General features: G+C 41.8%; 1 protein-coding gene across 2 annotated transcripts in view; it reads right to left on the bottom strand.

Moving 5' to 3' along the window:
- LOC141146432 (kelch domain-containing protein 3-like) overlaps positions 1-24,815 on the bottom strand; it is a 177,504-nt gene that overhangs the window by 21,696 nt on the left and 130,993 nt on the right. For both annotated transcript variants that reach the window (XM_073632958.1, XM_073632959.1), the window contains exons 13-16: positions 22,930-23,017; positions 22,734-22,782; positions 22,085-22,169; positions 18,152-18,252 (exon numbers count right to left, since the gene is read on the bottom strand). In XM_073632958.1, coding sequence (XP_073489059.1) covers positions 18,152-18,252; positions 22,085-22,169; positions 22,734-22,782; positions 22,930-23,017 — 323 coding nt within the window. The remainder of the gene's footprint in view (positions 1-18,151; positions 18,253-22,084; positions 22,170-22,733; positions 22,783-22,929; positions 23,018-24,815) is intronic.

Raw genomic sequence — 24,815 nt, forward strand, 5'->3', positions numbered from 1 at the left:
TATATTATCAAACCAACAGGTCTCCTATAGAAAATAGAGGCAAATGTCTCTGCATGTGTCATATGTGAGAAAAAATCATATAACTTAAATTATGTGATCCCAAAAGAATAGCAAAAAAAAGTCCATAAGTGAAGTAGGTGGATGATCAAAATTAAATTCCAACGAAAAATTGTGACACAGGTGATTCCAGCATCCAAAGTGACTTGCACCCAAGTGAGGTATGAGGCTCCTTACCAGCTCAGGATGACCACCATAACAGTGGTCCCACCAGGCGTTTGGGAAATTAACAGGTCACCCACAAACCTATGCCGATCATTCCAGTGTGTAGAACTCAAAAGACAAAAATCAAGAAAGAGCTCCCATAGCGTAAAATTGTAAAGCTGTAACACTTTAATATGCCAAAAGATTGCACTTACAAGAAACTTGCATCAAGAAAGACAGCGTATGGTAAAGCACAACGATCGCGGCGTCTCCACGAGCCTTCGCCTGCCTGCTGTGTATGTCCCATCAATCACGGAAAAAGAACGTAATGACGTCAGCGTCACTGGCTCCTCCCTACGCGTTTCGTCACTAAGGGACGTCGACTGGGGATTGGCCAAGTGACGCAGTCATCACGTTCATAGTTTAAATAGTCCCGCAGCGCCATATTGACTGCTGGCAACTAGGACCAAACAGATGAAAACAAACACACGCCGCCATATTGCATTCTGGCGGCCTATGTAAGTTCAAAATGAGGGACATACAATAAGTAGAAATATAAAAATTCCCCCATCTAGTGGTGGCCAATGATAATGCCAGTAACACTTATTTAAAAGACAGGGGAAAAGAAAACAATGGACTAAGGATCTCGCCATCTAGTGGATAGAAACCATACCAATTAAAATCCGATAGGTCATACACGTCAACAGGCAAAAAGCTCATGAAGAGTATGTGACTATACCACATAACAAATATTTAATCATTATATAAACACAATTTAAAAATTACAATCCTGAATTGATACAGAGTCACTGTGAATCTAAGAGATCATTAAAAAATTAAAATTAAAATTAAATTGTAAGAAAATAAAAAATAAAAAATGATAAAAACAAATAACAGATAAAATGAATAGAGTAAATTTAGGAGTTATTAATGAAGCAATTTATGTCCCAGTCAACATTAAGGCCTAGGGGTGCATAAGATTTCATCAGAAAAATCCATTTCGTTTCACACCTAGAAATGGCTCTCACTTTATTAACTCCCCTCCAATGGGGCTGAAGTTTGTCGAGAGCCATAAACAGGGTCCCTTTAAGTTGTTTATTATGATGTTTCGCATAATGTCTGGAAAGGTTATGCTTACTGAAGCCACGTTTGATGTTCCCTATATGCTCAGATAGGCGTACCTGCAGGGCTCTCTTGGTACGTCCTATGTACTGTTTGGAGCATGGGCATTGGATCATATAAACTACACACTCCGTTGAGCATGTAATAAAGGACTCTATGTTGTACAATTTACTGGTTTGAGTAGACTGAAACGATTCACACCTGCGTCCTCGGAAGGAATTAATATGACATATTTCACACTTCCTACAGGGATAGAAGCCTTTCATGCTTTGGAAAAAGGAAATGGTTCTAGGGGGATTTACGACATTGGGGGCTACCCTGTGGCGTAAGGAGGGTGCTCCCCTGAAGATAACAACAGGGTGATCAGGAAGAACATCTAAAGTGTGTAAGGTGATTTTGTTAGAAAGGAACTGGACAAAAAACAGGAGCATTCAGATCTTCATTAAGGGGAAAAGCAAAAACCATCTTAGGCAAAAAGATAAAGGAAGGGCATTAAAACCACATTGTCCTTGTGTAAAATTAAAAATGGGGATTCACCGGACAAGGCCCTGCCAACTTTGATACACAACTAGGCTGCCTTTTGCAATAATATCTGCAATGCAATCTCCAAAATATTATTTTTAAGGCTTAAAGAACTATTGTAAGGTCTTACAAAGGAAACAGAGGTCTGACTGAGGAGCAACATTGGTCACCCAGTGAATAAGGATCAGGATCAGAGAATGATTGACCAAGAGTCATTAAAACAAAACACCAAGCCTGAAACCTGACCTTTGATGGTATGGAGTGCCAAATGTTGATCTACTCATTGGATCCTACTCACTGAAAAACCCCAAGGATGAACACAAAGTCTCACACCATCAAAAGTATGATTTTCAAGTGCGATGGTAGATTTTACATGAAAAAGACTTAAGTCTTCAACATTATTGGAATTGTAGACGGACCTCTATCTCTCAGCATCTGGGCTTCTACAGCCATGCCATTAAAGCCAGCAATCAAGAAGCAGGATGGAGGAGTAGTTCTAGAGACAAAGGATCTGGACAATTCAGAAAGCATCAGGGGGCATCCACTAGAAGACAAACCAGATCTGCATATCAAGCACTTCTTGGCCAATTTTGAGTCAATAGAATCACTGGAGTTCTTTCCAACATGTTCCTGTGAAATAGTCTGGGTAGAAAACGTACATACAAGAGGGTATGTGTTGATCAGATTGAACCTGTTCCATCATGCTACCAAGGTGTCTGTCGCCACAGCCTGAGGATCTCTCATCCTCCTAATGAACATCCGAAGATATCTTGACTTATTTGAATGATATCCACCTACAGGAACTATTCACCCAAAACCGGAGTATGCTTGACTCCCCAATTACTTTGTTTACTTTACTTTATTATCTGGTTTGAGACAAGGCGCTTCTAGATCTACATCCAGAGTTCCCCACCTGGAGCGTATGTGCCGGTATACCTCCGCATAAAGGGACCATCCCCCAGGCCCACACACTGACGACTCAGATTAACCGCCTGCCAATTCCTAGTCTATTCCTGGATTGTGGACAGAGCAGGAGCCATTCTCTGACCAAAACAGTAAGTGATGAACCTCAATCACTGCTGATGAGCTCTTTGTGCCTCCCTAATAGAGACACAAAGACAACCTGATGGCTTGGAGTTCCGAAACATTGATAGGAAGGCAAGCCTCCTCCAAGTGACAACTGTTGCACACCGAAGAGGCCTGTGAAGGAGAGTCAGAAAGCGCAGGATATCTAGACTTCCTTTTTTGTGTCAGCCATGTTACCTTAAGGGTGACCCTCACGCTTCCTCAAACACAACTGCCACTAGCTGACCCCTTGACAAGAGAAGGATACCCAGACAGCCACTCAAGGAAGTGATCAGTAACAGGGAAAGAGGCTGCTATCCAAAACAGTAGCCTGCATAGTACCAAAAACAGATTCCAATGGTTTCAGCACTGCTGCTAAGGGGACGAAATTACTGTTGCTTCACTCCTTTGAAGGCTGTGGGTCAGATTGTGGATGCATATTTAATGTCCCGAGTACAGGAAAGAGACTGAAGCTATGCAATAAAATAAACCAGCCACACCTATGCAGTAAAGAATACTGGTCGTGCCTGCACAGCATAGGACTGTAGAGCACTAGCCACAGCTGCACAGTAGAGGATTCTGGTCATGACTGTATTAACATGGAATACACCTATAATTTCATCTATACACTAAAACAAGTAAAAAATCCTACTAAGTTCGGCACATATACACAATTATTTCATTGTTTTCTATCTCCTTATATTTCTACACTATCCTTTTTTTGGGGGGGGTGGGGGGCATTTTGGATAAGACAAAATATTGGCCACAGATGCAGAGTGAAGATCCCCTTTACTGCTGAACTGTTATTTAGTTTCCCTGTTTTCCTGTGTTATCCCTCACTGGTGTATTAGGTGGCGTCACCATCTTTTGTTCTTTAAATGCATTTTTCTGAAGTATTAGCAATCGCTGAGCAAAATGAATCACTGTAAGAGCAACCTGTGTTGACCAGTCAGATTTCTTATTCCTAAAATCAGATCAGTTAAGTGGTAATCTATGGTTGCTTTGGGCTACTAAACTCATTATACTTCTTGTATATGAGGTCCAAGGATGTTCAGATTTCTTGACAAAAGAAAGGAGGCGCTTCCTTCTCTACCCCTCTCTTATAAAAAATTGTAGCCTAGAAACAAGGTTGAAAAATAACTGTGTGCATAAAATTACTTCAGAAAGTGCCTATAAGGACCATTAGCAAATAATTGCAAATAATGGTTCAAATTGAATCATACCTGGAAGGAACAGCTAATAGCTGCTAAACAACAGCTCAATCCTGTAGTAAGTCAAGTCAAGCATTATTGTCATTCTACTACACGTAAGAACATACAGTAGAACGAAATGTCGTATCTCACAGGGCCATGGTGCTACATACAAATTAAACATAATTATAACTAAATATACAATGAATAAAAACACCAATAAAAAAGCCTATACACATCTGGGAACTACGTAACTGTACATATACTATATGTTTCCAAAAGTCTTTGTAGCAGCAAGTGTTTATAAAAGTGTCTAGTGCATATTCAAGATTAAAAAGGAGGGGACGTGAGACGTTCCTGGTCACAATTTATAGGTTGTAGAAAAGGTTACAAAGAGGATTGGAGTTGAGGGCTCTCACAGCCTGGGGGAAAAAACTGTTGAGCAGTCTGACAGTCCTGGTTTTGATACTCCGGTACCTTCTCCCTGATGACAAGAGCTGAAAGAGACTGTGGGAGGGATGGGTAGGATCCCTCACGATACTGGTTGCTTTGCTGGAGCACCGTGTATGGAAAATGTCCAGGATGGAGGGGAGAGAGACACCAATATTCTTTTCAGCCATCTTCACTAGCCACTGCAGGGTCTTGCAGTCAGCAGAACTGCAGTTCCCATACCAGACAATGATGCAGCTGGTCAGCACGCTTTCAATGGTTCCCCTATAGATAGTAGTAAGGATGGGTGGAGGGAGACTGGCTTTTTTAAGGTGGCGGAGAAAATATAGGCGCTGTTGTGCCTTCTTAGTTAGTGACATGATGTTGGTTGTCCAGGTAAGATCCTCTGAGATGTGCACTCCCAGGAATTTAATACTGTTTACTCTCTCCACAGTCAAGCTGTCGATGGTCAGTGGGTGGTGATCAACAGAATTTCTCCTGAAATCCATCACAACTTCCTTTGTTTTGTTTACATTAAGGAACAGGTTGTTTGTACTACACCATTTAACCAGTTGTTCCACTTCCTCTCTGTAGAACGTTTCATCATTGTTGCTGATGAGACCTACCACAGTTGTGTCATCCGCAAACTTGATATGGTTGGAGCTGAACTTGGCAGTACAGTCGTGGGTCAGCAGTGTGAAGAGCAGCGGGCTGAGCACACATCCCTGTGGGCACCCGTGCTCAGTGTGGTAGTGCTTGACGTGCTGCAGCCAACACAAACTGACTGAGGTCTTCCAGTTAAAAAGTCCAGGATCCAATTACAGAGGGGCAGGTTGAGGCCCAGCGAGTTCAATTTAGTGATAAGTTTCTGAAGAATCATTGTATTACAGTAAATGCTGAGCTAAGGTCAATGAACAGCATTCTAACATAAGAGTCTTTCTGTTCTGAGTAAGGGCCAAGTGAAGAGTAGAAGATACTGCATCATCCGTGGAACGGTTTTTACGGTATGCAAACTGATATGGGTCCAGCGTGTTTGAAAGACTGGACGTAATGTGATGCATGACTAACCTCTCAAAGCACTTCATCATTATTGGAGTTAGTGCTATTGGACAATAGTCATTCAAACAGGACACAGGTGTCTTCTTTGGCACTGGAATTATGATGGTGGATTTAAGACACGTAGGGACAATTGCCTGGCTCAGCGAAATAAAGATCTGTAAGGACATCTGTCAGCTGTACAGCACAGTCTCTCAGCACACGTCCAGGTATGTCATCAGGGCCAGTAGCCTTCCGTTGGTTGATCCTGAACAGGGTCTTCCTTACATCGGCTGGAGAAAAGCAGAGTGCCTGGTCGTTTCGGGATATGAGTAGTTTTTGTGAAGGTGTTTGGTTTTGTATCTCAAACCGTGCATAAAAGTTGTTGAGTGCATCCGAGAGAGAAGTATCATTATCATTGGCCTGTGGCAGGGGCTTGTACTTAGTGATGGACTGGATGGCTTGCCACAGGGCCCGTGTGTCTTTGCTGTCGCTAAAGTGTTTAATTTTTTTAGCATATTGTTGTTTTGCCTTCTTGATGCCATGAGACAGATTGGCTCTTGCTGTTTTGAGAGCTGTTTTATCTCTTAACTTGAATACCTCATCTCTGGTCTTTAACAGCCCATGAACCTCTGCTGTCATCCATGGCTTCTGGTTGGCACGTATGGTAATATTCTTGGTGACTGTCACATCATCTATGCACTTTTTGATGTAAGCAGTCACTGTTTCAGTGTACTCTTGTAAGTCTGTATGATTGTTGTAAGTGGCTGCCTCTTTAACCACTTGCCGACCGCCTCACGCCTATATACGTGAGCAGAATGGCACGGGCAGGCAAAATCACGTACCTGGTACGTGATTGCCTTCCCGCGGGCGGGGGGTCCGATCGGACCCCCCCCCGGTGCCAGCGGCGGTCGGCATTTGTCTGGCAGCGATCAGAGATGAGGGGGAGGTCATCCGATCGTGGCCCCCCCTCGCGATCGCTCCCAGCCAATGAGAAACATCCCCTGCCTCTGTATAGTACACAGAGGCAGAGGATGTGATGTCATCTCTCCTCGGCTCGGCAGTTTCCGTTCCGGCGCCGAGGAGAGAAGACATCTGAGTAAGTGTAAAACACTAACACACACAGTAGAACATGCCATGCACACTAAACACCCCCGATCCCCCCCTGATCCCCCCCCAATCACCCTCCCCCCCCCCGTCACAAACTGACACCAAGCAGTTTTTTTTTTTTTCCTTATTACTGCATGGTGTCAGTTTGTGACAGTTAGAAGTGTTAGGACAGTTACTGTTAGCCCCCTGTAGGTCTAGGGTACCCCTCTAACCCCCCCTAATAAAGTTTTAACCCCTTGATCACCCCCCGTCACCAGTGTCGCTAAGCGATCATTTTTCCGATCGCTGTATTAGTGTCGCTGGTGACGCTAGTTAGGGACATAAATATTTAGGTTCGCCGTCAGCGTTTTATAGCGACAGGGACCCCCATATACTATCTAATAAATGTTTTAACCCCTTGATTGCCCCCTAGTTAACCCTTTCACCACTGATCACCGTATAACCGTTACGGGTGACGCTGGTTAGTTTGTTTATTTTTTATAGTGTCAGGGCACCCGCCGTTTATTACCGAATAAAGGTTTAGCCCCCTGATCGCCCGGCGGTGATATGCGTCGCCCCAGGCAGCGTCAGATTAGCGCCAGTACCACTAACACCCACGCACGCAGCATACGCCTCCCTTAGTGGTATAGTATCTGAACGCATCAATATCTGATCCGATCAGATCTATACTAGTGTCCCCAGCAGTTTAGGGTTCCCAAAAACGCAGTGTTAGCGGGATCAGCCCAGATACCTGCTAGCACCTGCGTTTTGCCCCTCCGCCCGGCCCGGCCCAGCCCACCCAAGTGCAGTATTGATCGATCACTGTCACTTACAAAACACTAAACGCATAACTGCAGCGTTCGCAGAGTCAGGCCTGATCCCTGCGATCGCGAACAGTTTTTTTGGTAGCGTTTTGGTGAACTGGCAAGCACCAGCCCCAGGCAGCGTCAGGTTAGTGCCAGTAGCGCTAACACCCACGCACGCACCGTACACCTCCCTTAGTGGTATAGTATCTGATCGGATCAATATCTGATCCGATCAGATCTATATTAGCGTCCCCAGCAGTTTAGGGTTCCCAAAAACGCAGTGTTAGCGGGATCAGCCCAGATACCTGCTAGCACCTGCGTTTTGCCCCTCCGCCCGGCCCAGCCCAGCCCACCCAAGTGCAGTATCGATCGATCACTGTCACTTACAAAACACTAAACGCATAACTGCAGCGTTCGCAGAGTCAGGCCTGATCCCTGCGATCGCTAACACTTTTTTTTGTAGCGTTTTGGTGAACTGGCAAGCGCCAGCGGCCTAGTACACCCCGGTCGTAGTCAAACCAGCACTGCAGTAACACTTGGTGACGTGGCGAGTCCCATAAGTGCAGTTCAAGCTGGTGAGGTGGCAAGCACAAGTAGTGTCCCGCTGCTACCAAAAAGACAAACACAGGCCCGTCCTGCCCATAATGCCCTTCCTGCTGCATTCGCCAATCCTAATTGGGAACCCACCACCTCTGCAGCGCCCGTACTTCCCCCATTCACATCCCCAATCAAATGCAGTCGGCTGCATGAGAGGCATTTTCTTTATGTCCTCCCGAGTACCCCTACCCAACGAACCCCCCCAAAAAAGATGTTGTGTCTGCAGCAAGCGCGGATATAGGTGTGACACCCGCTATTATTGTCCCTCCTGTCCTGACAATCCTGGTCTTTGCATTGGTAAATGTTTTGAACGCTGCCATTCACTAGTTGAGTATTAGCGTAGGGTACAGCATTGCACAGACTAGGCACACTTTCACAGGGTCTCCCAAGATGCCATCGCATTTTGAGAGACCCGAACCTGGAACCGGTTACTGATATAAAAGTTACAGTTACAAAAAAAAGTGTAAAAAAAAAAAAAAAAACACAAAAAAAATATAAAATAAAAAAAAATAGTTGTCGTTTTATTGTTCTCTCTCTCTCTCTCTATTGTTCTGCTCTTTTTTACTGTATTCAATTCTGCAATGTTTTATTGCAATTATGTTTTATCATGTTTGCTTTTCAGGTATGCAATTTTTTATACTTTACTGTTTACTGTGCTTTATTGTTAACCATTTTTTTGTCTTCAGGTACGCCATTCACGACTTTGAGTGGTTATACCAGAATGATGCCTGCAGGTTTAGGTATCATCTTGGTATCATTCTTTTCAGCCAGCGGTCGGCTTTCATGTAAAAGCAATCCTAGCAGCTAATTAGCCTCTAGACTGCTTTTACAAGCAGTGGGAGGGAATGCCCCCCCCCACCGTCTTCCGTGTTTTTCTCTGGCTCTCCTGTCTCAACAGGGAACCTGAGAATGCAGCCGGTGATTCAGCCAGCTGACCATAGAGCTGATCAGAGACCAGAGTGGCTCCAAACATCTCTATGGCCTAAGAAACCGGAAGCTACAAGCATTTTATGATTTAGATTTCGCCAGATGTAAATAGCGCCATTGGGAAATTGGGGAAGCATTTTATCACACCAATCTTGGTGTGGTCAGATGCTTTGAGGGCAGAGGAGAGATCTAGGGTCTAATAGACCCCAATTTTTTCAAAAAAGAGTACCTGTCACTACCTATTGCTATCATAGGGGATATTTACATTCCCTGAGATAACAATAAAAATGATTTAAAAAAAAAAAAAAATGAAAGGAACAGTTTAAAAATAAGATAAAAAAGCAAAAAAATAATAAAGAAAAAAAAAAAAAAAAGCACCCCTGTCCCCCCTGCTCTCGCGCTAAGGCGAACGCAAGCGTCGGTCTGGCGTCAAATGTAAACAGCAATTGCACCATGCATGTGAGGTATCACCGCGAAGGTCAGATCGAGGGCAGTAATTTTAGCAGTAGACCTCCTCTGTAAAACTAAAGTGGTAACCTGTAAAGGCTTTTAAAGGCTTTTAAAAATGTATTAATTTTGTTGCCACTGCACGTTTGTGCGCAATTTTAAAGCATGTCATGTTTGGTATCCATGTACTCGGCCTAAGATCATCTTTTTTATTTCATCAAACATTTGGGCAATATAGTGTGTTTTAGTGCATTCAAATTTAAAAAAGTGTGTTTTTTCCACAAAAAATGCGTTTGAAAAATCGCTGCGCAAATACTGTGTGAAAAAAAAAAATGAAACACCCACCATTTTAATCTGTAGGGCATTTGCTTTAAAAAATATATAATGTTTGGGGGTTCAAAGTAATTTTCTTGCAAAAAAAAAAAAATTATTTCATGTAATCAAAAAGTGTCAGAAAGGCTTTGTCTTCAAGTGGTTAGAAGAGTGGGTGATGTGTGACATAAGCTTCTAAATGTTGTGCATAAAATGCCAAGACAGTTCAAAACCCCCCTAAATGACCCCATTTTGGAAAGTAGACACCCCAAGCTATTTGCTGAGAGGCATGTCGAATCCATGGAATATTTTATATTGTGACACAAGTTGCGGGAAAGAGACAAATTTTTTTTTTTTTTTTTTTTGCACAAAGTTGTCACTAAATGATATATTGCTCAAACATGCCATGGGAATATGTGAAATTACACCCCAAAATAAATTCTGTTGCTTCTCCTGAGTATGGGGATACCACATGTGTGGGACTTTTTGGGAGCCTAGCCGCGCACGGGACCCCGAAAACCAAGCACCGCCTTCAGGCTTTCTAAGGGCGTAAATTTTTGATTTCACTCTTCACTGCCTATCACAGTTTCGGAGGCCATGGAATGCCCAGGTGGCACAAAACCCCCCCCAAATGACCCCATTTTGGAAAGTAGACACCCCAAGCTATTTGCTGAGAGGTATAGTGAGTATTTTGCAGACCTCACTTTTTGTCACAAAGTTTTGAAAATTGAAAAAAGAAAAAAAAAAATTTTTTCTGGTCTTTCTTCATTTTCAAAAACAAATGAGAGCTGCAAAATACTCACCATGCCTCTCAGCAAATAGCTTGGGGTGTCTACTTTCCAAAATGGGGTCATTTGGGGGGGTTTTGTGCCATCTTGGCATTTTATGGCCTTCAAAACTGTGATAGGTAGTGAGGAGTAAAATCAAAAATTTATGCCCTTAGAAATCCTGAAGGCGGTGCTTAGTTTTCGGGGCCCCGTACGCAGCTAGGCTCCCAAAAAGTCCCACACATGTGGTATCCCCGTACTCAGGAGAAGCAGCTGAATGCATTTTGGGGTGCAATTCCACATATGCCCATGGCCTGTGTGAGCAATATATCATTTAGTGACAACTTTTTGTAAATTTTTTATTTTTTTTTGTCATTATTCAATCACTTGGGACAAAAAAAATAAATATTCATTGGGCTCAACATGCCTCTCAGCAATTTCCTTGGGGTGTCTACTTTCCAAAATGGGGTCATTTGGGGGGGGGGGGTTGTACTGCCCTGCCATTTTAGCACCTCAAGAAATGACATAGGCAGTCATAAACTAAAAGCTGTGTAAATTCCAGAAAACGTACCCTAGTTTGTAGACGCTATAACTTTTGCGCAAACCAATAAATATACGCTTATTGGCATTTTTTTACCAAAGACATGTGGCCGAATACATTTTGGCCTAAATGTATGACTAAAATTGAGTTTATTGGATTTTTTTTATCACAAAAAGAAGAAAATATCATTTTTTTTCAAAATTTTCGGTCTTTTTCCGTTTATAGCGCAAAAAATAAAAACGGCAGAGGTGATCAAATACCATCAAAAGAAAGCTCTATTTGTGGGAAGAAAAGGACGCAAATTTCGTTTGGGTACAGCATTGCATGACCGCGCAATTAGCAGTTAAAGCGATGCAGTGCCGAATTGTAAAAAGTGCTCTGGTCAGGAAGGGGGTAAAACCTTCCGGGGCTGAAGTGGTTAAATTTATTCCAATCTGTGTGCTGAAAGCAGTCCTGCAGTACTGGGGTAGCATTGTCTGGCCATACTGTAATTTCTTTTTTGAACCGGTTTTGCAAGTGTAAGCAATGGTTTGTATGCTGGAATTAGCATAACAGAGATGTGATCTGAATACCCAAGGTGGGGCCGGGGTTTAGCCTTGTATGCATTTTTCTCTGTTGTATAAACAAAATCCAGTATGTTGTTTCCCCTTGTTGCAAAATTCACATGTTTGTAAAACTTCTGCAAAACTGTCTTTAAGTTTGCATGGTTGAAGTCACCAGCAATAATGAAAAAGCCATCAGGGGTGTTTGTTTGATGTTCGCTGATAGAGCTGTAGAGTTCGTGAAGTGCGTTGAATGAGTAGTTATATAGTAGCCATTAAATAGGTAAACCAAATAATTAGAATGCTTGCTGATTTGTTATGCTTCATGATACAAAGCAGTCAGATGGCGGCAGTAGAGGACTGGTTCCAACCTTAATGTTATACATAGTATCTCACAAAAGTGAGTACACCCACTCACATTTGTGTAAATATTTTATTATATCTTTTCATGTGACAACACTGAAGAAATGACACTTTGCTACAATGTAAAGTAGTGAGTGTACAGCTTGTATATTTGTTGTCCCCTCAAAATAACTCAACACACAGCCATTAATGTCTAAACCGCTGGAAAAAGTGAGTACACCCCTACGTGAAAATCTACAAATTGGGGCCAAAGTGTCAATATTTTGTGTGGCCACCATTATTTTCCAGAAAATATATAAAAACAACTCCATAATAGCCTCCTCTCCTGGTCTGTAGGGATCAGTTAGCTCACAGCAACTAGCAGCGTGGTAAAGTATTCCAGTAAGCACAGACCGCCCAAAGCACTCGCACGGACCATAGTGTGGATGTGGAGTACATCCACACTATGTATATAGTTTAGTGGACAACCTTTTGGTTAGCTATACAAGCCTTGTCCGGGACTTTTCTTTACAAATCCCTAATATTTTACATCCAGTTTTTTATATACTTTTTTCGTTGATGTTTTTTAAATAAATTTACAATGATTTACTACAACATGGGAGTCCACATCTCTTTCCTTCTATGAGGAACCAACTACAGATTATACTACAGTCTACCTGAAGGCGGAAGTCTATTCTTGATATCGCAACAACTATGGGGGAGTAATTGCAGTGATTGCACCTACATGCGTATTGCCCCTGCAGGGGCGAGTGGATCTGGTGAGTGGGGACCCTGGAGGGGAGCACAGAGTCACTAGAAGATGTTGAAAGCACCCAAGTCACCATTTGTGTTTTATGTCACATTATTTGAAGAAGATTATATGCATAGTATATGGACTATTATTTGCACGTTGACATATGGACTCTACTTGCACATGCCACATAAGCAGAGTTACGGAAATATAGCGTGTCCATATTGTGGTCTTATTTCTCACGGCATTTTCACTTTTGTTATAGTTTCTACTTATATTTGGATATATATAAGGTGATACTTTTATGAATGTAGCACATTTTAAAGGTTTTCTTTTCTCAATACGGTCACATAAGCACTAGGAAATCACCAGAGAACGTGTAGCATGCTATTGCTCAGTGGGCTATATATGCAGTTTTTACTATTTTTGAGTTAGATTTTTTATACCTTATATATCATTATATTTGTATGTATTAAGAGGTTGTACACTACTGTAAGGTCACACATACATATCCTCACATACGTTGTAACCGCACTATCTCTAGTTAGTGCCAATCACCCCATTTATTACATTTCTCGTGTTTGGAGACCCCTTAGGGGAGCTCTATTAGGGGAGGCTGCAGACCTATTGGGTATCCTAAGCGCAGTCATATATTACTCGTTACAGTCCATCACCTTTACCCTCAGCTTCTTGGGTAAGGCGGTGGTCATCTTGGAGGTGTGTTTGGGGTTGTTATCATGTTGGAATACTACCCTGCAGCCCAGTCTCTGAAGGGAGGGGATCATGCTCATCTTCAGTATCTCACAGTACATGTTGGCATTCATGGTTCCCTCAATGAACTGTAGCTCCCCAGTGCTGGCAGCACTCATGCAGCCCCAGACCATGACACTCCCACCACCATGCTTGACTGTAGACACACTTGTCTTTGTACTCCTCATCTGTTTGCCTCCACAGACGCTTGACACCATCTGAACCAAATAAGTTTATCTTAGTCTCATCAGACCACAGGACATGGTTCCAGTAATCCATGTCCTTAGTCTGCTTGTCTTCAGCAAACTGTTTGCAGGCTTTCTTGTGCATCATCTTTAGAAGAGGCTTCCTTCTGGGATGACAGCCATGCAGTCCAATTTAATGCAGTGTGCGGTGTATGGTCTGAGCACTGACAGGCTGACCCCCCCACCCCTTCAACCTCTGCAACAATGCTGGCAGCATTCATACGTTTATTTCCCAAAGACAACCTCTGGATATGATGCTGAGCACGTGCACTCAGCTTCTTTAATTGACGCCTGTTCTGAGTGGAACCTGCCCTGTTAAACTGCTGTATGGTGCTGCAGCTCAGTGACAGCGTCTTGGCAATCTTTTTTTTTTATAACCCAGGCCATCTTTATGTGTTTTGCAGGTAAAAAAAATGTACATTTACTAATTTTTTTTTTTTTTTAGGAACCTGGAAAGCATTGCACCAGCCATCAGCAGATCACCGATGCCATGCAGGTCTCCTGCAGACTGTCAGTGTGAACTGTCTGCCCCATACATCAAAGGAGCAAGCAGTTTCAAAGTGACAGGAAGACTAAATCAACAAATTAGTGATTTGCGAGGAGACTGATGAAGTGAGCTAAGGGGTAGAGAGATTTTGGTGGCATCGGCATAGAAATGGTATTGAAAGCCATGGGAGGGAATCAATTGACCCAAGGAGGAGGTGTAGATTGAGAATAGGAGAGGTCCAAGAACAGAACCTTGGAGGACCCCGATGGAGAAAGGCAGAGGAGCGGAAGGTGCGGTAGGATTTGTAGGATGAGAACCAGCGAAGAGTACAGTCACGGAGACCAAAGAAGTGGAGTTTTTTGAGGAGTTGGGTGGTCAACTGTGTCAAAGGCAGCAGAGGGGTCCAGGAGGAGTAGTACAGAATATTGTTCATTGGTTTTAGCCATTAGTAGATTGTTTCTGAGTTTAAGGACACCACAAAGCTTCTAATTCACTCCCTGGTCCCCTCTCGTTTCAACTACTGCAACTCCCTCCTCAATGGCATGCCCTTAAATAGGCTATCCCCCCGTCAGTCCTTCATGAATGCTGCTGCCAAACTCATCCACCTTACATACCGCTCAGTGTCTGCTACCCCCTCTGCCAATCCCTCCACTGCTTCCACTCACCCAACAAATTAAATTTAAGATACCAACAACAACTTACAAAGCTGTCTACAACTCTGGCCCCAGCTACATCACTAACCTAGTCTCAAAATACCAACCAAATTGTTCTCTTCGTTCCACCCAAGACCTCCTGCTCTCTTGCACCCTCATCACTTCCTCCCATGCTCACCTCCAGGATTTCTCCAGAACCTCTCTCATCCTCTGGAACCCCCTACCCCAATCTGTCCAACTATCTCCTACTCTGTCCACTTTCAGATGATGAAAACCCATCTCTTCAGAGAAGTCTATCCGGTCCCACCTAACAACTGTACATTTATTTTCTCCATCAGCACATCCCCCACAGTTATTACATTTTGCATCTCTTGACTCTCCCTCTTAGATTGTGAGCTCTAATGAGCAGGGCTCTCTGAGTCCTACTGTATTAAATTGTATTTGTACTGTCTGCCCTTATGTTGTAAAGCACTACGTAAACTGTCAGCGCTAAATAAATCCTGTATAATAATAATAACTACCACGGTGCTTAACATTGCTATGGTAGTTCATTGAAAACTACAAGCCAACAGCCTCAAAGGATGTCGGAATGTGTAATTTATTCATACACAGAGTACATACACAGAGTACATACACAGCCGCCCTATTTTCAAAACTTCTCCCTGTACTGCTGTCACAGAGAGAGAGGGCAGTGGGGAGCAGCTACAGCATAGTTGCCAACAGTCCCGATTTTCCCGGGACAATCCCGATTTTGGGACCCTCGTCCCGATTGGAGGCTGTCCCGAATCGGGATTTCCATCAGGAAAATTGGGAATGCTGTTTTTTTTAATTTTTGGAGCAGCTGGCTCCAGTAAAATGGCCGCCGGCGCCGCCGCTCGATCTTCCCCCTAGTTTTCAGTGGAGAGCGGAAGGGGGCTCGATCCGTGCAGCCAATGAATCGGCTTCTTTAGCTGCACGGGTCGGCCCCTCCCCTCTCCACTGAACACACGGCGCCGGTGTCTTGCCGAAAAGTTCCCCAGCTCGGCTGGTTCCGCCGGCTCATACTGCACAAGCGCTGCGCAGTACAGGGGGTCCTTACTTGCCGAGGGGAACTTTCTCAGCAGAACACCGGCCGCTCCTGGACGAGGGGAGGGTCTGCACTAATGGAGGGGGTCTGCACTGATGGAGGGGGTCTGCACTGATGGAGGGGGGTCTGCACTGCGGGGGGTCTATACTGACTCTGCTGGGGGCACCTGATGCGAGGACAGACTCTGCTGGGGGGCACCTGATGCAAGGAGGGACTCTACCGGGGCACCTGATACGAGGACAGACTCTGCTGGGGACACCGGATGCAAGGAGAGACTCTGCTGGTGGCGACGTGGCTAGTGACACGCTTAGGGATCCCACTGATTCGGCATTATGGTTGAATGATTTAATTTTATATTACAATGTAATAATCGAAATAATGTGATTCAATCATCCTGACACCATAACAACCATGGTGCCGGGATGATTGAAGCGCCAACACCAGGTGTTTGGAGTATTTTTATCTGCTGATTGTTAAACTTTCTAGAATACACATATTTTTATTGTGTAGGATCTGGGGCTGCTGTCCCGTCATTCTCCTCTCCCCCTTTCCCCCTCTCCCCCTTTCCCTCTCCCCCTTTCCCTCTCCCTCCCTCATTCATCTCAGACTCTAACCACACCCTCTTGAGCCACGCCCATTTAAGCCACACCCACTATTTCACGTAAACCACGCCCATTTTTCACCGTGACGTGTTTCAAACGCCGCAATTGTATTCTTTTTGCTAAACCACGCCTACACATGAATGCCCCGCCCCCTAATTATTGTACGGCTCTGCCTACAGCCAAAAAAGTGTCCCACATTTTTTTTTTGCAATGTTGGCAACTATGCTACAGCAGTGGGAATATGTTACATGTTCCCAAAGGTGAACTTATTCTTTGACTTGCACTGCCAGGCAAAATATTATGCTGCCTGACAGTACAGTCTTTTCATCAGTGACAGGTGCTGGAGCACAGAGAGTGCCCAGCACCCTCCTGCTGCTCTGCTGCACTATAGTGGACCCAGCCCAGCATATGATGGGCTATACGCATGTTGATCTCCAGGGCCATAAAGTATAGATTATTATATCTTTGCATTCGTTATCTTTTCTGCAGTCAGATAGATGAGTGGTTGGAATCAAACCTGAGTAGAGGGAAAAATAGAAGTTGCTGGTGTGAACTTAAATAGGTATTGTGCAGGCTCCATACATATTAGTCTCTGTATTTCTTTCAGCATAACATCATTTGAAGGGATTTGTGATTTGCCCATGCATAAGATAGCAACCTGTTTGCTAATGCCCCAACAGCATATACACACCTTTCATTTGCTTCCCTGCTACTGGAGCATGTAAAGAAGAGATGTGTAAGCTCCATATTGCCCTAGTTAGAGCTTACACTGGAGTTGGACCTCTCCCACCCCATGTGGCAGCATTGGGCCAACCACTAGTGCTATCACATGAAAAAAGGGGAGTCACACAATACCCAAAAGTTCCAGATAGTTTTGTGTATCTGGTGACTGAAGGAGCAGCAGGGAAATAAAGGAAATATGGATATTTGTTGCTGGGGGAACAAACAAAAAAAACCCCATCCACACATTTGAGGTGGATGAGGAAATCCTTTCCACTGTGGTATTGTATTCTTACAGCGGGGAGCCTTCTCCACCGTCAGGATAAAATGATCAGTGTTGCTGGCTACAGCCGGAGGAACTGATCATTTGGGAAAATTTCAATAGGCTGGTTGTACACAAGCCTGCCCATACATGGAATCAATTTTGGCCAGTCCCTGCTGAAGCAGCTGAATTTTGATCAATGAATGGCCGGCTTTAAAGTTGAAAGTAATATTTGGTGTGAACATTTCTGTTTTAAGGTCTAAAATACAAGATAGGCAATCTTCGCTAACATAATTACAATGTAAAATGCACCTCAGATGTTCTAATCATCTCCTACATCATTTAGAAAGAATTGGATGACAATGACATAATCAATAGCAACCAGGTTCCTGGGCAAAAAACTTTCAACTGCTGGCTGTCCCTGGCTTTATCTGGGAAAAAAATAAGTATACAGCCACTGATCTGTATCCTTGTTCTTGGTATGTGACAGTGAAGGTCTTGAAGCCATTGAATTAGCATGACTAGCATTCAGTGGCTGTGTACATCTTTCCCTCAGCACAGGTTTGGCTATGTCTTTTTTTGGAGGGCAGACAGAAAGTAATACCATATTGTGCTTGAAGTGTGAAGGTTGAATGCAGATGAATTAGTGAGCATAATAAAGATATAAAAGAAAATACTTACAGATCAAATTTTTCAAATTCAGAGTCTAGTAAGACAAAGGCTGATTTTATCCTCTCTATCGCTTGGCTACGTACAAACATGAAGCTGCTTTCTTTAACTTCCTGTTAGAAGAAATATATAATATACATGAAAAAAGCACTAACATAACATACTATAGAGTACTATACTACACAGTATTAGAATGTCTTTTAAACTAGATTCTATGGTTATGGTTAGAATAAGGAGCATTCACTAGAAAACACTGTTGGCTTTCCACATGTGCAACTTCTACGCTATTGAATAGAACGAGCTTGTAGTTCTGTGCTCTTTAAAGGGGTTGTAAACCCTCATGGTTTTTCACCTTAATGCATTATATGCATTAAGGTGAAAAACCTTCTGTAGTGCTGCAGCCCCCCAGCCCCCCCGTTTTACTTACCTGAACGCTGTCATCCTCTGTCCGAGAATGAGCACACCATCTCTAGCTAGTGTCTCGTGTCCTGATTGGATAGATTGATAGCAGCGCAGCCATTGGCTCCTGCTGCTGTCAATCCAATCCAATGGGGGGCAGGGCCGAGTCCTGCATTCTGTGTGAATGGACACAGATGCGGGACTCGGGAGTGTGCCCGCACGGGTGTCCAAGGAGAGCGCTTCTCCAATGTGGACACTAGATGCGCGGAGGAGCCACCAGAAGAGGAGGCCTGGGGCCACTCTGTGCAAAACGAACTGCACAGTAAAGGTAAGTATGATATGTTTGTTTAAAAAAAAAGAGGGTTTACAACCCCTTTAAGCCCTTCTTGATTAAGTGCCTTGTGCCTTTTTGACTACTATTCCCCTGTCCTGAGAAATAAGGCATTGAATGGACAGGGGAATGGCAGTTGGTGAGGCCTATGCCAGAAGTCAAGTTCTGGAAGCAAAGCTAACCAGTTTAACATAGACACAAGGAGAATTATTAGATAATAAAGGCACATACAGTATACAGTGCCTTGCAAAAGTATTCACCCCCCTTGGCTTTTTACCTATTTTGTTACATTACAGCCTTTAGTTCAATGTTTTTTTTAATACGAATTATATGTAACGGATCAGAACACATTAGTCTAAGTTGGTGAAGTAAAATTAGAAAAATATATACATAAAACAATTTTTCAGAAATTAAAAAACTGATAATTGGCATGTGCGTATGTATTCACCCCCTTTGTTATGAAGCCCATAAAAAGCTCTGGTACAACCAATTACCTTCAGAAGTCACATAATTAGTGAATAGATGTCCACCTGTGTGCAATCTAAGTGTCACATGATCTGTCATTACATATACACACCTTTTTGAAAGGCCCCAGAGGCTGCAACATCTAAGCAAGAGGCACCACTAACCAAACACTGCCATGAAGACAAAGGAACTCTCCAAACAAATAAGGGACAATGTTGTTGAGAAGTACTAGTCAGGGTTAGGTTATAAAAAAATATCCAAATCTTTGATGATCCTTAGGAACACCATCAAATCTATCATAACCAACTGGAAAGAACATGGCACAACAGCAAACCTGCCAAGGGACGGCTGCACACCAAAACTCACGGACCGGGCAAGGAGGGCATTAATCAGAGAGGCAGCACAGAGACTGGAGTATCTGTACATAGGATGACAATAAGCCGTACGCTTCATAGAGTTGGGCTTTATGGCTGAGTGGCCAGAAGAAAGCCATTACTTTCAGCAAAAAACAAAATGGCACGTTTTGAGTTTGCGAAAAGACATGTGGGAGACTCCCAAAATGTATGGAGGAAGGTGCTCTAGTCTAATGAGACTAAAATTTAACTTTTTGGTCATCAAAGAAAACGCTATGTCTGGCGCAAACCCAACACATCACATCACCCAAAGAACACCATCCCCACAGTGAAACATGGTGGTGGCAGCATCATGCTGTGGGGATGTTTTTCAGCAGTCGGGACTGGGAAACTGGTCGGAGTTGAGGGAAAGATGGATGGTGCTAAATACAGGGATATTCTTGAGCAAAACCTGTACCACGCTGTGTGTGATTTGAGGCTAGGACGGAGGTTCACCTTCCAGCAGGACAATGACCCCAAACACACTGCTAAAGCAACACTTGAGTGGTTTAAGGGGAAACATGTAAATGTGTTGGAATGGCCTAGTCAAAGCCCAGACCTCAATCCAATAGAAAATCTGTGGTCAGACTTAAAGATTGCTGTTCACAAGCGCAAACCATCCAACTTGAAGGAGCTGGAGCAGTTTTGTAAGGAGGAATGGGCAAAAATCTCAGTGGTAAGATGTGGCAAGCTCATAGAGACTTATCCAAAGCGACTTGGAGCTGTGATAGCCGCAAAAGGTGTCTCTACAAAGTATTGACTTTAGGGTGGGTGAATAGTTATGCACATTGACCCTTTCTGTTATTTTGTCCTATTTGTTGTTTGCTTCACAATTAAAAAAAACTCTTCAAAGTTGTGGGCAGGTTCTGTAAATTAAATGATGCAAATCCTCAATCTATGTTAATTATAGGTTGTGAGGCAACAAAACACGAAAAATGCCAAGGAGGGTGAATACTTTTGCAAGGCACTGTATGTGTCATCTGCTCTTAAGCAAGACTTATTTAACTGTAGCAAACAGTTGCATTCAAGGCATGCTGTGAATGATAACAGTCACAGCAGCTTGTGCTCTTACCGAGCTGTCAAGCCATTAAATGGCTGATGTCATAAACGATCACATATGCAGCCCCTTAACAACTTCCAATTAAAAAGGCTAAGATGGCAGCTTCCTTGGCTGAAAAGGATTTGATATATATAGTTCCACTTTAAAATGGCTGACAGATTTGCTTTAAATATAGTTTTATTTTAATAATAGTTTAAAAAGTTTCTTCACACTGTGTAGCAGTTATTCTATCCCTGTCTGTCCTTTCGCAGTGAAGGGTAGAGGGAGATCAATTTTTACTTTTACATTTACATTATCAAATTACAGTTGGGAAATAATGTGGTTCGATATGGTGCAAAATACATAATCATTTATCCACAGTACATATAGCTCATTGGTTTGTTAGCCCTCCTCATTGCAAGATATGAGCAATATGTATACAGTAGGGCAGAGGGAGCAATAAAACAGGATAAAGAACTAGCCAGATTGTGGTGATCTTCTGTACAATTATTTTTATTGTCTGCACAATCACATATCTTATGTGATACCATGCGTTCCCTAATCTGTTGCAAACAACCTTAATTACACAACCTGATGAGCTGCCACATCTAAAAGGAAAAAAAAAGAGTTAATCTTATTTTGTTTTCTTACATTATTAAGCAAACATAAATGGCATATACAAGAAATATTTACCCACTGACAGTTTTGTTTGTTCCATCAAAACCAAGCCTCACCTTCGGGGGAAACAGCAAGTAATTCACTGGACCCATAGCACAGAGATATCCTGTGGTTCTGTACTGCAAGTAATAGCATTATATAGTGGTGGCATTTCCTGACACTGATCACCTATTCCTAAATGAACCATGTCCATTTCTCATAATTGTTAATGGGGCACCACATGCCATATACCCTAAACACATACAGTAATGGGTTCGACGTGGTTTCAGGAACCCATACTGCTGATCTGCTTGTACTCAGTAAATATTGATTCATAAGAAAATCTTTATAATATAAGTACATAAGCTGAATTGTGTGAGCTGGCAAGATCCATTGCCTTAGTTTACCCTAGTTATTATTGCATACAGAAAATATAGATGGTAACATGTGCACAGTTTATATCAAAGTTTAATTTAAAGGAAAACTCGCAATAGCACAATTCTACATACAAAGCACTTTTTTTGTATATATATATATATATATATATATATATATATGTGTGTGTGTGTGTGTATGTATATATATATATATATATATATATATATATATATATATATATATATATATATATATATATAAACAATGAACTGGGTACAACTTACAGGAATCGGCTGGGGAGCAGAGAAACTTGGTGGCTGTAGAGCACTTAACTGGTACTTCACGTTTGGGATTTTAGTTGGTGTATATCTGCAAAGCAAAGCGAAAATTATTTTAACAGTATCTTAACATCACCATTACAAGAAATATGTCAGACAGAATTTAATGGATGTCTTTCTGTGATATATTTCCTTTCATTGATTAAAAACCTTAAGAAAACATGACCCATCCTTATAAAGGAGATTGTCCAGAGGCAAGGAAACATCCATTGTGCATACAGTTGGTATTATAGGTAGTGCATACAGATATTGTATACAACAAAAAAAAATATTTACTGTATGTTATTCCCAGGAGTGATATAGTCAGTTGAAGATTAAGGCAGTGTAGGCTGTACTATTTCCTTTGGATCAGTAAATAAGGCAAGATAAAGAGACATAACAAAAAAAGGAGCAATATATAAAAAAAAAACAGATCGGTCAAAGACCATATTTAGTTGGTTGCACTGGGTTACTCACTTGGTTATAGCCTTACTAAATAAACCTAAATGAGTTTGAACTCCTGCTTTGCCACTTGCCAACAAATGCTACTTTATTGGAAGCACGCTCAGCTTTGCATCACATAAGTGTACAGACTGCCTGTCTCCAAAGTACATACCCATTGCTTATGCCTTGAATTCCACATTCTAATAAAATGTCCTTCATTACTATAAGGAAGCATAAAATAAGCAATTTTACTTTATTTTTTTAAGTACATAAATTGTAAATGCATAAACAGGTTTTATTATTATATACATTTGAAAATATTTTATATGTGTATGAATAATCCTTTTTTTTTACAATGGGCAACTCACTGGGCTGTCTCTCTGATGGGTTTATGAGTCTCATAGCCATGACGTCATTGAAGTCATTTTCTTTATTCCTTCCACCAAATATGTACAGCTTTAAAATAAAAGTGAACATGAGAGCAGCATTTGATACCAATTAAAATAGCAACACATAGCATCTTTGATTGGCAAACATCTGTTTCAGCAGTGATCAAAGATAATATGTAAGGTCCAATATGCTAAGACAGATGAGTTATTTTAACTCCATGTGTTATCTTATTTCATGATAATTTCCTTTCCAAAAATGAAAAAAAAAAAAAAAAAAAAACATACAGTGCAGTTGGGGAAACAGTAAAAGTTAAGGAATGTTAGAAAGCTTCTTTAATCTAATATCTAATGTTTATCAATTAACAAATATTAACAAATTAATGAATGGATTGGATCTTTTTTAAAAATGATTGACTTGTATATATTTATATCTTCTAGATATGGAAAAACATTTAGACTTTTATATTTATGTGAAAGTGTACATATGTTGTTATAAGCTTCATAAGCATTTATTTAGAGATCTCACATATGGTAATAATTTGTTATTACCTCCCCCTATCACAGATGGAGAATGGAGAAGGAAGGATTCACATTTCTTAAGATTCTTAAGTTTATGTTTTAGTTAAGATTAGAAGTTCTTTATATTACAATATTTTTTTGATTAGGATATTAATAAGAACATTGGGTTTTCAATGAATATAATGTGTGTGTGTGTGTGTGTGTGTGTATATATATATATATATATATATATATATATATATATATATATATTTATTTATTATACCCTGTTTCGACGAAAATAAGACCTAGCGTGATTGTCGGTGATGTCTGCAATATAAGCCCTACACCCCAAATAAGCCCTGGTTAAAGTCCTTGTAGGTCTTATTTTCAGGGTAGGGCTTATTTTCGGGGAAACAGGGTAGGGCTTATATTGCAGCCATCACCAACAATCACGCTAGGTCTTATTTTGATTTAGTTGTTATATTATGTACAAGTTAAATGCTTTCAAACATTGTTCTTGCCCACTCCTCAGGAATGCCAATGCATAGAGACTGAACAAGCCCCACCCTTGCCTGAGAGGTGAAAGGGGAAGCTAGTACTCATTAGAAGAGTCTGTAGGACAATAAGGCTCAGAGGAACTTTAAACCAGCCCTTTTAAAGATAAAGTGGGGGTCAGATTTTAGGAGTAAACGCTAGGAACAGAAGCACAGTGGGGCAGATTTGCTTCAGACACACCACAAGGAAGCGTCACACACACACACAAAGACACACATCTGATTCAATCTTCATCTTAAGATAACTACATTATTGATATTATTTTTATAGTCTACATTTTGTTTTTGTTTTTTTTATTCCACGATATTTTATTGGTAAAAAAAACTAAGGTTTATAATGCTCTTAAACAAGGTCAAAAAGAAAAAATTGGGAGAACCCTCAGATGGGGAAATCCCAGAGAAAAAGCGGCTACCAAGGCGGCAAAAGGCAATGCTAGAGTCTGATGATTACAGGCATACCCCACTTTTAAGTACGCAATGGGGTTTATTTACTAAAGCTGGAAAGTGCAAAATCAGGCTCACTTCTGCATAGAAACCAATGAGCTTCCAGGTTTTATTACCAAAGCTTAATTGAACAAGCTGGGGTTAGAAGCTCATTGGTTTCTATGCAGGAGGGAGCCTGATTTTGCACTTTCCAGCTTTAGTAAATAAACCCCATTGTGTACTTAAAAGTGGGGTATGCCTGTGCATACAAAAATTTATTAATATTCAGATAAAAGTATAACTAAATTGACTGAAAGACAGTGAATGTGCACACTGGTAACAGTTTGTTGAGTACCACTCTGCAAGATTGGAGTGTGGTACTAACAC

This window comes from Aquarana catesbeiana, linkage group LG01 (assembly GCF_042186555.1).
Source record: "Aquarana catesbeiana isolate 2022-GZ linkage group LG01, ASM4218655v1, whole genome shotgun sequence".
Lineage (NCBI taxonomy): Eukaryota > Metazoa > Chordata > Amphibia > Anura > Ranidae > Aquarana > Aquarana catesbeiana.